This window comes from Mustela nigripes, chromosome 5, assembly GCF_022355385.1.
Source record: "Mustela nigripes isolate SB6536 chromosome 5, MUSNIG.SB6536, whole genome shotgun sequence".
Lineage (NCBI taxonomy): Eukaryota > Metazoa > Chordata > Mammalia > Carnivora > Mustelidae > Mustela > Mustela nigripes.
Window position 1 is genome coordinate 38,675,087 of NC_081561.1, and position 14,826 is coordinate 38,689,912.

Sequence of the window (14,826 nt, forward strand, 5' to 3'; positions counted from 1 at the left end):
GGTCGCTCACTTGTTAAGCATCTGCCTTCCGCTCAGGTCATGATCCCAGAGTCCTGGGATCGAGCCTCGCATCAGGCCCCCTGGTTGGTGGGAAGCCTTCTTCTCCTACTCCCTGTACTTCTGTCTCTCTCTGTCAAATAAATAAACATACAAACAGTAATATGTGGAAGCTAAACAACATGTTGTTAAACAACCAGTGGGTCAGCAAGGGAATCAAAGAGGAAATCTAAAAGTACCTTGAGACAAATGAAAATGAAACACAACATTCCAAAATCTCTAGGATGCAGCAAAAGCAGGTCTAAGAGGCAAGTTCATAACAATCAAGCCTACCTCAAGCAACAAGAAAAATGTGACATTAACAATGTACATAAAAGAACTAAAGAAGAACAAACAACCCCAGAGTTAGTAGAGGGAAAGAAAGAATAAAGATCAGAGTAGAAATAAATAGGAACAAAAAACAACAGAGAAGATCAATGAAACAAAGAGCTGGTTCTTTGAAATGATAAACAAAATTGACAGACCTTTAGCCAGACTCATAAAAAAATAAAATAAGTCATCTGAAATGAAAAAACCCAAATAAAATCAAATCTGAAATGAAAAAGAAGTTACAACTGGTAACATTAAAAGGATCATAAAATACTATAAATAATTATATGCCAACAAATTAGTCAACCTTGAAGAGTCGGATAAATTTCTAGAAACAACAATCTTCTAAAATTGACCATGAAGAATATAAACTCTGAAGATGAAACGGAGTCATCTACCAAAAACTCCAAGAAATAAAAGGCGAGATGTAGATGGCTTCACACATATATTTTACCACAATTTAAAGAAGAGTTAATACCTTATCTGCCTGAAACTATTACAAAAAATTGAAGAGGAGGGAACACTTCCAAACTCATTTTATGAGGCCAGCATTACCCTATTAATAAAACCAGACAAAGACACTGCAGAAAAAAATATAGGCAAATACCCTGATGAACACAGATGCTAAAATTCTCAAGAAACCAAAGCAATACATGAAAAGGATCGTACACCATCACCAAGTGAGATTTATTTCAGGGATATAAGGATGGTTTAACATTTGCAAATCAATCAATGTGATACACTTCACTAACAAAATATATGATGAAAATCATATGATCATCTCAATAGATGCAGACAAACTGTTGACATAATTCAATGTTTGTTTATGATAAAAACTCTCAACAAAATGGGTATAAACGGAACATTCCTTAACATAGTGAAGGCTGTGTATGACATTAATGAAGCCCGTATATGACAGACCCACAGCTGACATCACATTCAATGGTAAAAAGCTGAAAGTTTTTTCTCTAAGATTAGGAACAAGACAAGAATGCACACTCGTGCCATCTTAATTTAACATAATATTGGAAGTCCTAGTGACTGCTGGCAGGCAAGGAAAAGAAAAGGCCTCCAAACTGAAAAGAAGTAAAACTTTCACTATTTGTCGATGACATGATACTATATGGAGTAAATCCTAAAGACCATCAAAAAACTACTGGAACTACTAAATGAATTCAGTGAAGTTGGGGGATATAAAATTAATATACAGAAATCTGTTGCATTTCTATTCACTAATAACAAAGTAGCAGAGAGATTAAGAATCCCATCTACAGATGTATCAAAAAGGACAAAATACCTAGGAATAAATTTAACCAAGGGGGTGAAAGATCTATACCCTGAGGAAAGAAATTGAAGGCAACCCTCAAAATGGAAAGATAAACCGTGCTCATGGATTGGAAAAATGAATATTGTTAAAGTGTTCATACTACTCAAAGCAATCTACAGAATCTGTGTAATCCCTCTCAATATGCCAACGGCATTTTTCACAAAACTAGAACAAATAATCCTAAAATTTTGGTGAAGCCCCAAAGAGCCAAAGCAATCTTGAGAAAGAAGAACAAAGCTGGAGGAATCATGCTGCCTGATTTCAAATTATACTGCAGAGCTGCAGTAATGAAAATAGTATGGTACCACAAAACAGACACCCGAATCAACAGAATAGAATAGAAATCCTGGAAATAAACCCACATTTATATGGCCAATTAATCTACATGAAAGGAGGCAAAAACAGGTGATGGGCGAAAGGCAGCCTTTTAAAATAATGGTGGTGTGAAAACTGGACAACTGCATGAGAAAGAATGAAATTGAGCCACTTTGTTAAATCATATACAAAAATAAGCTCTAAATGGATTAAAGACTTGAATATTATCTGAAGCCATAATAAATATCCTTGAAGAAAATATAGGTAGTAAGCTTTTTGACATTGCTCTTAGCAGTAGTTTTTTGGGATCTGTATCTTCAGGCAAGGGCAACAATAGCATAAATAAATGGGACTATACACAGTGAAGGAACTCATCAACAAAAGGAAAAGGCAACTTACTGAATGGAGGAAGATACCTACAAATGATATATCCAGTATGGAGTTGGTACCCAAAATATAGGAAGAACTCATAAAACTCTAGCAAAAAAAAAAAAAAAAATCCCAACCTGATTTAAAAATGGGGACTGAATAGATATTTTTCTAAGAAGACATTTGAATGGCTAACAGGCACATGAAAAGATGCAACATCACTAATTATCAGGGAAATGCAAATCGAAACCGCAATGAGGTATTACTTTACCCTTGTTGGAATGGCTAACATCGAAAAGACAAGAAATAACACATTTGATGAAGATAAAAGAGAACCCTCAGTGGGAATACAAATTGGTGCATCCACTGTAGAAAATAGTATGGAGGTTCCTCAAAAAATTAAAAATAGAAATACCATGTGATCCAGCATTTCTGCTGCTGGGTATTTAATAGATGAAAACAAAAACACTAATTTGAAAAGATGTATGTACCACTCTGTTCATTGCAACATTATTTACAATAGGCAAGGCATGGAAGCAATCTATGTGTCCAGCAGGTGAATGGATAAAGAAGATGTGATGTGCATGTGTGAACAACATGGGGGTTAGGGGTGCTGATCTTCCCAAATGTGTGAAAATCTGCATATGATTTTTGACTCTACCCAAACTTAACTATTAATAGGCTGTTGTTGACCAGAAGCCTTACTGATAGCATAGTCAATTAACACATATTTTGTATGTTATATGTGTTATATACTGTATTCCTAAAATAAAATAGGAAAAACAATGTCATTAAAATCATAAGGGAAATACATTTGTAGTACTATATTGTATTTATGAAGAATCCATGTGTAAGTGGACCCTTGTAGTTCCAACCCAAGTTATTCAAGGGTCAACTATAATTAAAATTGTCACTGCAGTTTTTTCGGAGTTGACATCTAAGTTGCAGAGACGTTGAGAGAAAATATTCAGGATTACCCAGGATATTTTGAAGTTTTGGGGTTAAGACCAAGAAATTGTGTTTATTACTTCTGCCTACATTTGTTGTCTTGAACTCAATTTCATGAGCTTACTTAACTTCAGGGAGACTGGCTAAAGTAGTTTGGCTGTGTGCTCAGGAGGAAAATGAAAAAGATTTAAATATATAATGTGTCTGCTTTAGAGCCTGTTGCTGCAGCCGGGAAGTGATAGTTGTCAGTTTTGTTTCTAAAGATTTAAATGATTTAGAGTAACGGTTATGTGGCAACTGCCATTATTAAGTGTTTTTAACAGTTACCATTAAAAGTCGTCGTTTGGGGCTGGCTAATATGGAAAAAATATAAAATAATATGTTTATTCTTAATGCTAATCAACAGAAAATTACTTGTAGGAAAATATTTAAAATACTTAGCAAAATGATTAATTATACTTAAAACTTGTAATAAATTGTGTATAGATAATTGGCATGCTAATTAAATAACATGCATTTATTAAAATGTGTTTTAGTGAGGGTTTATTATATATAGTTGGATAAAATTGTTTTTTCCATAGAAAATAGTTTTATAAAATGTTTTTACTAATTTACACTCTTTTAACCCCTCATTAATCTGGAGTTGCAGTTTATTACTTTGGTATTCTATTTACAGTAATTTTGCAACTTATCCTTTGAAGAATACATATTATCTCTTCTATGAATAGTTAGTATTACTCATGTCAGTTTATATAACTGAAAATGTGAAATAAACAAGAAAATTATGAGACAGTATATCATAATTCACTCCCAGGTACTTTGTTCTTCAGTGACTATAATCCTTCACAACTATACCCTTGCACTTCCTTTAAAGTTTAAAGGACATTTTCCCCTCAAAATTGTGTATAATATGTATAAAATAGTAGTAATGAAAACCATTTTTATTTTGTTCTTTTAGGCCTATGGTATGTCTGCATTACCTTTAAATCTAATAAAAGGCACTAGAAGTGCTGCTTACGAACGTTTAGAAAACACTGAAGACATTGAAGAAGTGGAGCAACACATTCAAACAATTAAATCAAAAGTGAGTTGTAATTTTATTGTAGTTGGAAAACATATAAGCACATTGTCTTTGCACTACTTTCTAATATGAATTAGACATTGCAACCCCATATTTTTGATGTCGTTTGAATTTTTTTGCAACATGTCGTTAGCAAAATATGACCATGGTTTTAAAATTTGTCTTCTGTGAAATGCAAGACACTAAAAATTTGAGAATTTCTATCAGTGTTCTAATAAGTAAAAGTGGAAGTTTTGCTCAGGTATGATCAAGACCTTGCTTATTCCCAGGTATATTGATTTCTTGAATAATACATCAGATTTTACTGTATCACTTATGTTCAAGTTTTATGTACTAGTGGAATAAGGTAAAAATTGCATGTAATCACTTGCCAATTGAGTGTACTTCTAAAAACACAAAGAAGTTTCTTCATCACCTTGAAGTAACAGATGAACATAATTTATAGAACGTATTTATAGAACATTTTTAAGTATGTATTAAACTGGCATATCCCGATACAGAAACAAGATGATAATTGCATACAAAAAAGAAGACTACATATGTACTGTCTCTCTTATGAACATAGTTTTAATATAAAGAAAAATATTAGCAATTCAAACCTGTGCTGTAGTAAGAGAATATTTTATAATTATCAGATCTTTTTTATCCTAGACATTCAAGGATGATACATTAAAAAGTTTATTAAAGTAGTTTAATGTATTGAGAATAAATGAGAAATAAGCATTTGAATAGATGCTAAAGAATATTTAATTAAAGTCAATTTGTAGTTATGATTTTTAAAAAAGCCTTACCAAATTAGAAGAGAAGAGTGTACTTAGGAAAGGAAGCCTATAATGAACATCATACTTAAATGATGAATTAAACATTCCCATTGAAGTCAGACACAGGTCAGTGTGGTCAGTATCATTGTTGCTCATTAGCATATTCCTGGAGGTCTTTGTCAGATAAAGAGTGCAGGTATAAACATTGGAGAGAGAGAGAGGAAAAGGGAAATATCTTTTATTATTCACAGATATCATATACTAAGAAAATATGAAAGAATAAACTTATAAATTAATAGAACTAATAAGAGTTCATCAAAGTGCCTGGATATAAATATATAGAAATCATTAGCTAGTTAAAAGATGTAATAGAAAATGGTCTCAGGGGCACCTGGGTGGCTCAGTGGGTTAAGCCGCTGCCTTCGGCTCAGGTCATGATCTCAGAGTCCTGGGATCGAGTCCCGCATCGGGCTCTCTGCTCAGCGGAGAGCCTGCTTCCCTCTCTCTCTCTGCCTGCCTCTCCATCTACTTGTGATTTCTCTCTGTCAAATAAATAAATAAAATCTTAAAAAAAAAAAAAAAAAGAAAAGAAAATGGTCTCATTTACAATAGCTGCAAACTATAAAATAATAAGAAATGTCAGAATCATCCTGGTAGAAATTATAAAAGTTATTGAAATACGTAATAGAAGACTGAAATATATGGAGAACTTCATCCGTTCCTGATTGGGAAGATTGAGTAATACAGAGATGATAGTTTTTCTAAAGTTTAGGTGGAAATTTATAAAAGACAAAATATGAAATTTTCGTAGACCCCCCACCATATAGTAAAACAATCCTGAATTCAAATCAAATACAAAATTTACAAGACATTATGAGAAAGTGGAAGTAAAATTTTATCTTGGTGTATAGAAGATCTTTCTGAACAAGCCACAAAAACCCCCAAATGCTAATTGAGATATTGGTGAGTTTTACATTTTTGAGTTCTAAAATTTATGTACCCAAAAGCACCACCAAAAGGAAGTCTATAATATAGGAGGATATCGCAATATGGATAAGTATAAAGAACATCTTCAGATCAGTAAGAAAAAAGGACAAGCAATACATAGAAATAATGAACAAAAGACCCAAATAGAGTTTACTGAAGGAAAAATTAAACTCTCCAGTGAAAATGTAAAAGGATGCTTCAGCTCTTCAGCAGTAAGTAGGTTTGCCAAGCATCCCAGTTTGCCTGGAACTTGAGGGGATTTTCCAGAATGTGGAATTTAGAGTACAGAGACCCTGATGGTTGGTCCCTCTGTAATCAGAGATAATAATCAGAGATATGCTAATTAGAGAACTCAGTATTGCTTTTAACTTTTAGAAGTCTTTAAAGTATTTATCTTTGTCAGGTGTTATTTGGGGATAGATATACTGCTTGTGGGAATGTAAAATATACAGCTTTTTAAAGAAAATAATATGATATGTGCCTATACACAAAAACACATCCCTTTTTAATAAAGTTTAATTAAAGTTTAATAAAGTTTAATTAATAAAGTTTACTCCCATTTAATAAAGTTAAAGTTTAAAAGCAGTTGATGTCTAGGAACGTCTCCTACTCAAGCATGTATATATACTTATATCTGGGTGAAAAAGGATGTTCATGCACATTGTTAATGCTCCCAAAAAAGAAAACAATCTAAGTTTTCAAAAATAAGGTATTTATTAATATATCATGGTGTAATGTGGTATGCAGTGATGAAAAAAAATGAGCTGGATTTATATATATAGACCAAAGAATATATCTTTATGGAATTAAAGCGGACTCCGTTAAAATTCTAACCCTCCTTATTATGCATATAATTATCTGTGGAGCTTTTTTTCCTCATTTAATAAATGGAAATAATATTACTACCAACTTCAAAGTTTTATTCTGAAGATTTGGGGAGAATAAATGTTAAATAACAGAAGATTAGGGAGAATACATGTTTAAGAACAGATCAGTTTTAGGTGTAAGAAATGTGCTCAAGAAATGTTAGCTATTATGTACAACAAAAACTCATATTAGCATATATGCATGCATGCAAATACGGAGAAAATGTGTAGAAGGGTATTGTATTGCTTAATGGTGGTAACAGTAGAAAAGGGCATTGTGAAGGGAAGCTTTCACATTTTACTTTTTTTTAAACAAAGGGTATGTATTCATATGCTTTGTAACTACCCTCCTCCCCCATGAAATAATTAGTTAACTGCTGGTTTTCTATCCTGGTGTTTGTTTCTCTGAACCTAAATTCTTCTTCTGTTGTTTTGGTCAGTAGGCAAAGCAGAGTGGGCCTCTACCCCTTACTCCACTGAAATATTCACCAAATAGATAACTTGGGTTTATTTTTAGTGGACCCTTAATATACTGATTTTTTCCTGAAATAGTGAAAGCTAGTTGTTAAGTAAAGCTACCTCTAGTATCCTTTGGATACTAGAATGGCATTTCTGAGAAGAATTGTATGTTTAGGAAACAAGGTACTGTTTTTTTCTCATGCCACACACTTGAAGTATTATTGCCCGGATCTGTCTTCTAGAAGGGAATGTTTGTTTTATTCTTTGTCCTTCCCAAAATACCTTTCTCTGAGGTGCCTTTTGGGAAAAAGTTTGAATAGTACCCATTGTACTTTACTTAAAGAAGTGAAGATAATTAAATATAGTCTAGTGTATGCAAAGTATGGTCTCTGGAGCGGTAGCACCAGCATCTCCTAGGGCTTTGGTAGAAATACACATATTAGGCCCCACCCAAGACCAACTAAATTTTATTTATAGGATCTAGAAATCTGTGTTTAACAAACTTTTCAGGTAATTGTTATGCATGATAAAGTTTGAGAGGGAATTATCTTAAGGTATGAAGACAACAGCTAGTTCCAGAAGAGCATGGCAGTGCCATTATGTAAAGAGATCATTATAACTGTATAAATCTCTTTATTAAATGATATTTTTGAATATTGTCTTCATTATATCTATGATTTCAGATGAGGCTGCACTGGCATATGCTAGAGAGCGATTTTGTTGTCTCTCTCTTAAAAACGTGTTTAAACTTGAATAGGGATATTAACATTTTAATATCTGATGTCTTTACTTTTTTTTTTTTTTAAAGATTTGAGAGAGAGAGAGAGAGAGCAAGTGCAAGCATGAGTTAGGGGGGGAGCAGAGGGAGAAGGAAAGGGAGAAGCAGATTCCCCGCTGAGTAGGGAACCCAATGCAGGAATCCATCCCAGGACCCCAGGATCATGACCACTTGCTCAACCAGCTGAGCCACTGAGGTGCCCCTGATGTCTTTACATTTTAAAAATGTAGTTCTATAAATATTTTTCTGTTGCTTCCAATAAATGCAAAGAAATTTACATTTCACCTTTTTTTGTATTTAGCAATTGTCATATTATTGTAATTTATTATTGTATCTGATTGAAGACACTTGGGGACAGTGTAGTTACAGTGGGAAAGTGTTATCTTTTAACCACCATGGGATGGTTACTTCTTGTGGTTACAGTAAGCATCACATAAAAATAGATGGATGAAAGTTACCTTATCAGTAGGTTGGCCAAAGAAAATGTGACTTATTTGCAAAAATACTAGGAGAATAAGAAAGTGACCGTTCTTAGCAATTGTTATAAATATCTCTGCATAGCACATACTAGCATTACATCTCTCTGCTGTTATCTGAATCAGAGGCTGACCAAAGGGAGATAAGGGGTAGAACCAAATATATTAAGATAAAGGATAGAAGAGGAGCTTGGAGGTGAGAAAGAATAATGGTGTAAATTGAATAAAGTACCCTGTTAAAAGGCATTTTTAAAGATACTTATTTTCTTTCCACATAACTTTACTATATAGTTGGAAAACAGGAATCAAGAAGTTCATTAGTAAATGTACACACATCGACATTTTGATACTGATCTTGTTTCAGAGATGTGTATTCTCACAAAGATGATGTCATTTTTTTTTTCCAGTTTGTAAATTTGCCTAAGGCATATCCAACCTAAAAAAGGTTTTGTTGCATGATTTGCTAAATCTGATGGGTACTTTACTAAGACCTTAACTGTAAAAAACTGTTATATTTTCTTCTGTTATTTACAGAGCAAAGATGGTCGACCTTTGACAGCAAGGGATAAACGCGCCTTAAAACAATTTGAAGAAAGGTTACGAACACTTAGGAAAAGAGAGAGGCACTTAGAATACATTGAAAACAGCTGGTGGACAAAATTTTGTGGTGCTCTGCGTCCCCTAAAGGTAAATGGAGTTTTAAAGAAATTATGTTGTCACTCTTTTCCCAAGTTTATATAGACCTTTTAGAGTAATTGAGTTCTCTTTGTGTGGCATTACAGTGTGGTACTTGTGAGCATGAATTTTGGATGTAAAGTGATTTTGAATCATAGTTCTGTCATTTAGTAGTTCAGGCCAGTTACACACCTCTCTGAGCTTCATTCATTTACTCATGTGTACAGCAAGTGTTATAACAGAGGTGCTGGGAAATTTGAATTAAAATAAAAGTAATGTGGTATGTTGCTAACACATTTTGCAGGTTGGGACTCTCCATAAATACAAGAACAGGGATCCATATTAGAACTCAGGAACCCTAACTGAAAGTAAAAGAATTTGCTTCATTGTTAGATGGTATGTTTCTGAAAATATGTAGAAAGGTATATTTTAGGACGGAAAACCATTAATTAATCCTTCCTTCCTCCCTTCCCTTCCTTTCTTTCCTTCTTTTACATCTTTTCTTTTTTGAAACTATCATTTGCTAGCCTTGAATTCTTCAGATAGTGGTACATAAACTCAAGTACCTACATTGAACTAAGGGCATAATAATACAACCCCAAGTCTAAAAAGTAGCTAGAACTTCTGGCCACAGACTTCTGTATTGTCTATTCTGTATCTGGCATTTTAAACACCAAGCTTTGTGTATAATAGTATGCAAGTTGTAATTTAGACAGTGCGATGAATAGACTGGTTTAAGGAAAGTTAGGCAAGATGAAGCTGTAAAGTGGGTTTTGGCTAAGTTTAAAAAAATGTTTGAGACAGCCCTATGAAAGGGTTGGTCAGGTTGAGTTCTGCTTTGTCTTCCTCTTGAAATTAGAATGGAAATAAGGAAATGCATTTGACTGCTCACCTTAAAAAGCTGCTTTTTGAAAGAGTTCTTAAAAGATATATTGTAATCCATTAGATCTATTGTGTATTAATTTTTAAATCTTCTGTTAGAATCAGTTTTATTAAAAACTCACTACTTTTTTGTGGGGTGATTGTCTTTATAATAGCAAAAGTATGATGAAACCCTCCTCAGCTGTTTTTTTTTGTTGTTGTTGTTGTTTTAATCTCCTCAACCATATCTTAATTCTCTATTTTTTTATGGCCTTTTTTTTTTTAAGATTTTATTCATTTATTTGAGAGAGAGAAAAATCACAAGTAGGAAGAGAGGCAGGCGGGGGGTGGGGGAAGCAGGTTCCCTACTGAGCAGAGAGCCCGATGCGGGGCTTGATCCCAGGACCCTGAGATCATGACCTGAGCCGAAGGCAGAGGCTTAACCCACTGAGCCACCCAGGCGCACCTATATGGCCTTTTTAATAAATATTTATAATCTGGTCTAACATTAGCTGCCTTGATTTAAACATGCCCTGTCCTATTTCACGGAACCTATTTTTAGAGGGGTTTTTAAATCAACTTATTAAGTATGCAGACTGATTTTGCCAAATACAGATGTGTAGATATGGAAGATCACATTACTCTAAAAAGCTACTTGATGTCTTCGCCTGTCCCACTGAACTCAAACCCCGGATAGCTATTGATGTCCTTCCGTCATTGTGGTTTAGTTTTACGTTTTTATAATTTCATGTAAATGAAATCATAGAATGTAGTATAATCTTTTTTCTGGCTTTTTTGGTGCAACGAAATATTTTTTGAGTTTTGTCTGTGTTGCGTGTTTTCTTTCAGTAATTCATTCTGTTTTACTGCTGGATAGCGTCTGGTGTGTATGTCTATGTCACAGTTTGTTTATCCACTCACCTTTTAGTGGAGATTTGAGTTATTTCCAGTTAGAGATTATTAGGAATAATGCTGATGTGAACATCTGTTATAGATGTGTGTTTTCATTTCATTCATTTTTGTTGGGTAAATAGAATTTCTGGGTCTAATGTTTAATGTACATAAAACTTTATAAGAAACTGCCAAAGTATTTTCCAAAATGGTTGTACCATTTTCCATTTCCCACAGCAATATGAGATTTCAAATTGCTTCACATCCTTGTCAACTCTTATATTGTAACTTTGTAATAGTCATTCTGATGGATGTATGATACTATTTCATTATGGTTTTGATTTGCATTTCCTTGGTGACTAACAATACTGAGCATTTTTTTAATATTCTTATTGTGTATTTTCTTTAAAATACCTGTGTATATCTTTTGTCCTTTTTAGAAATTGTTTCATGAGTGAGTTGCAGGAATTCCTTATATATTCTGCATTAAGTACTTTGTGAAATATATGTATTGTGAATGTTGTCTCTTTATAGCTTGCCTTTATGTTTTCTTAAACTGTCATTCAAAGAGATGTTCCTTAAAAATTTTTTTTGCAATCATTTTTTCATATGTTTTCTTCTGGAAATTTTATGGTTTTAGCTTTATAAATTTTAGGTTCACAGTCCATTTTAAGTTAATTTTGTGGGATGGTATAACCTCAGGGTTTATTTTCCGTATGGATATTCAGTTGTTTCAGCAGCATTTTTGTAAAGACTCTTCTTTGCTCATTGACGTTCCTTGATACTTTTGTCAAACTAATTGATCATGTATATGTGTGGGTCTATTTCAGGACTTTTTCTTTTGATCCATTGATTCATATGTCATTTTGATGAAACTTGATTACTGATTTGTTACACAGTCAGTCAGGAAATCAAGGAGTATAAATTCTTCAGTTTTGTTTTTCTTTTTCAGTATTGTTTTAGCTATGTTAGCTCTCCTGCATGTTCATGTAAATTTTAGAATCAACTTAGAATTCTACAGATTATCCACTGGGATTTCTGTTAGGATTACTTTGAATCTGTAGGCAAATTTGGGGAGAATTGACATTGTAAACTTGAACCAAATGAGAGTTTGTAAGCCACTAAAACTAACACCAGCCTTTTGCAGTGAAGAAAGAAAGGCTATTTATTGTTGTGGCACCACCTAGGATAGCAGGGAGCTAATGCTCTGAAGACCTGAATTACCTGATGGCTTGCAAGTGAAGGGTTTTTTATTGTTGTTGTTGTTTTTTTTTGTTTTTTTTTTTTAAGATTTTATTTATTTATTTGACAGACAGAGATCACAAGTAGGCAGAGAGGCAGGCAGAGAGAGAGAGGAGGAAGCAAGCTCCTGCTGAGCAGAGAGCCTGATGCTGGGTCAGGGTGGGGCTCAATCCTAGAACCCTAGGATCATGACTTGAGCTGAAGGCAGAGGCTTTAACCCACTGAGCCACCTGGCGCCCCTGCAAGTGAAGGTTTTTAAAGGCAGATTTTGGGGCAGGAGGCCTCCTGAGAAGGTCAAACCCACTGATGGGAGGTCCATGTTAGCTGTTAGCTGTTTTGTCTGGTACCCCAGAGGTCTTTTCCATCTCAAAAGGCTCGGAATCTGAAAAATACCTTTATTCTTTATGTTAAAAATTTCTAGTCCATGAACATGAGAGCTTTCCATTTATTTATTGTATCTGAAAGTTCTCTTTGCAGTATTTTGTATATTAAGCATAAAGGTCTCTCGAATGTTTTGATAAATTTTTCTGTATTTTTGTTTATACTGTTACACATGATTTTGCTTAATTTCAGTTTTCAGTTTTTGGCTTTTAGTATATAGAAATTTGTTTTTGTACATTGATGTCATATCATGCAACCTGGCTAACTTATTACTTCTAGTAGTCTTTTTATAGATTCCTAAGGAATTTTTATGTACACGAACATGTTGGCTGCTAAAAGGCAATTTTATTTCTTCCTTTTCAATCTAAGAGTTCCACTTTTTTTTTTTTTTTCTTATTACACTGGCTAAAAACCTGCCACACAATCAATTTACCACTTATTCTTTTTGTTATATAAATGTATTATTCTTGAATATGGATTGAAATTCTTATCTACCTTTTATTTTCTGGGCCTGTTAGGAATAATAGGAATAATTAGGAACAGGTAGGAGTAATAGGCATGCCTGGAGAAAAACTCTGGGCATATAAACTTATTGTTAAATAATTGAGGGTTTAACCTGAATGTGAAGGGATAAGCACTGCTTTGAAATATGAAAATTGTTTATTCATCATTCTATGCACAGTTAATATAATTCAGAAATAGGGAGCCACATGCTCTTAGTGTCTCTTTAACATTAGGATCCAAGTAGTCCTAGTCAAAAAAAGTAGAGACAGGCTCACTCATTCCTCTGCATTGCTCAGTACATTTTAGAGGTGACAGACCTGTGAGAACCTCCTAATAGAAAATTTCTTTGAAGTTATGCTCTATCTCAAAATTTTGTACTAGTATTGCCTTTTACTCTGTATTCAAATCCATGTTTATTATAAAATAAATTAGATTTTTTTTGCAAATGCAGAAGTTTAGAGGTTGATGATTATACAATTTTTTGGTAAAAATACTATAATTTCTTAAGATTAGATCCCCATGAGATAACTGCTGATCTTGTGATTTCACATTGCCATGTATTTTGTAGGGTATGCATACCTCGTTTCTTCTTCTTTTTTTTTTTTTAAGATTTTTATTTATTTGAGAGATGGAACACAAGTGGGGTGGGGGGGAAGGGGCAGAAGGAGAGGGAGAAGCAGGCTTTCCACTAAGCAGGGAGGGAGCCAGATGCTGGGTCTCTATCTCAGGACTCTGGGATTGTGACCCGAGCCAAAGGCAGACACTTAACTGCCAGAGCCACCCAGGTGTCCCTGCATACCCATTTCAGAGGCATAGATTTTGCTGTCACATACATCTGGTTTTGAGTGCTTGTTCTGATCCTTACCACCTATATAAACTTGTTACTTAACCTTTCTTTTTCTTTTTTTTTTTTTTAAAGATTTATTTATTTATTTTTGAGAGAGAGTGCACGCATGCACACATGAGTGCAGGGAGGAGCAGAGGGAGAGAGAAATTTTAGTAGATTCCATGCTGAGTTTGGAGTCTGACATGGGGCTTAGTCTCACAACCCTGGGATCTTGGCCTGAGCCGAAATCAGGAGTCAGATTATTAACCCACTGCACCACCCAGGTGCCCCATTACTTCACCTTTCTAACCCTTAACTTTTCTCATCCTTATAATGGAGTTATATACTTACTTTTTTTTTGTTATGGGAATTAAAAAGAAATAAGGTATGTAGTGTTAGTGCCTTTTGATTGAAACAGCTCAGAAAGCTGCAGACTGCTATTGTTATACTTCTGTATATAGGATTTTTCAACTTCTTAAATGCTGCCATAGAACTCAAGGGAAAAAAATCCATTTTATGTTGTAGACATTTATAAAACTAAGCATCTAATTAGAATAAGTTAATGGCTTCTTAAAACAACTTTTATATATAAAACTGAACACATTTCTAAACATACAGTCTAATATTAATTAAATACTTCAATAAATTCTCCTCTGACAGGCATTCTATGAGCTTTTACAGCTAATTGGCCTGGGTAACCTATAGATTCACTA

The 14,826-nt window shown here is 33.9% G+C and overlaps 1 protein-coding gene across 2 annotated transcripts in view; it reads left to right on the forward strand.

Annotated features, from left to right (window-relative positions):
• LMBRD1 (LMBR1 domain containing 1) overlaps positions 1–14,826 on the forward strand; it is a 134,373-nt gene that overhangs the window by 62,914 nt on the left and 56,633 nt on the right. For both annotated transcript variants that reach the window (XM_059400176.1, XM_059400177.1), the window contains 2 exons: positions 4,284–4,409; positions 9,268–9,420. In XM_059400176.1, coding sequence (XP_059256159.1) covers positions 4,284–4,409; positions 9,268–9,420 — 279 coding nt within the window. The remainder of the gene's footprint in view (positions 1–4,283; positions 4,410–9,267; positions 9,421–14,826) is intronic.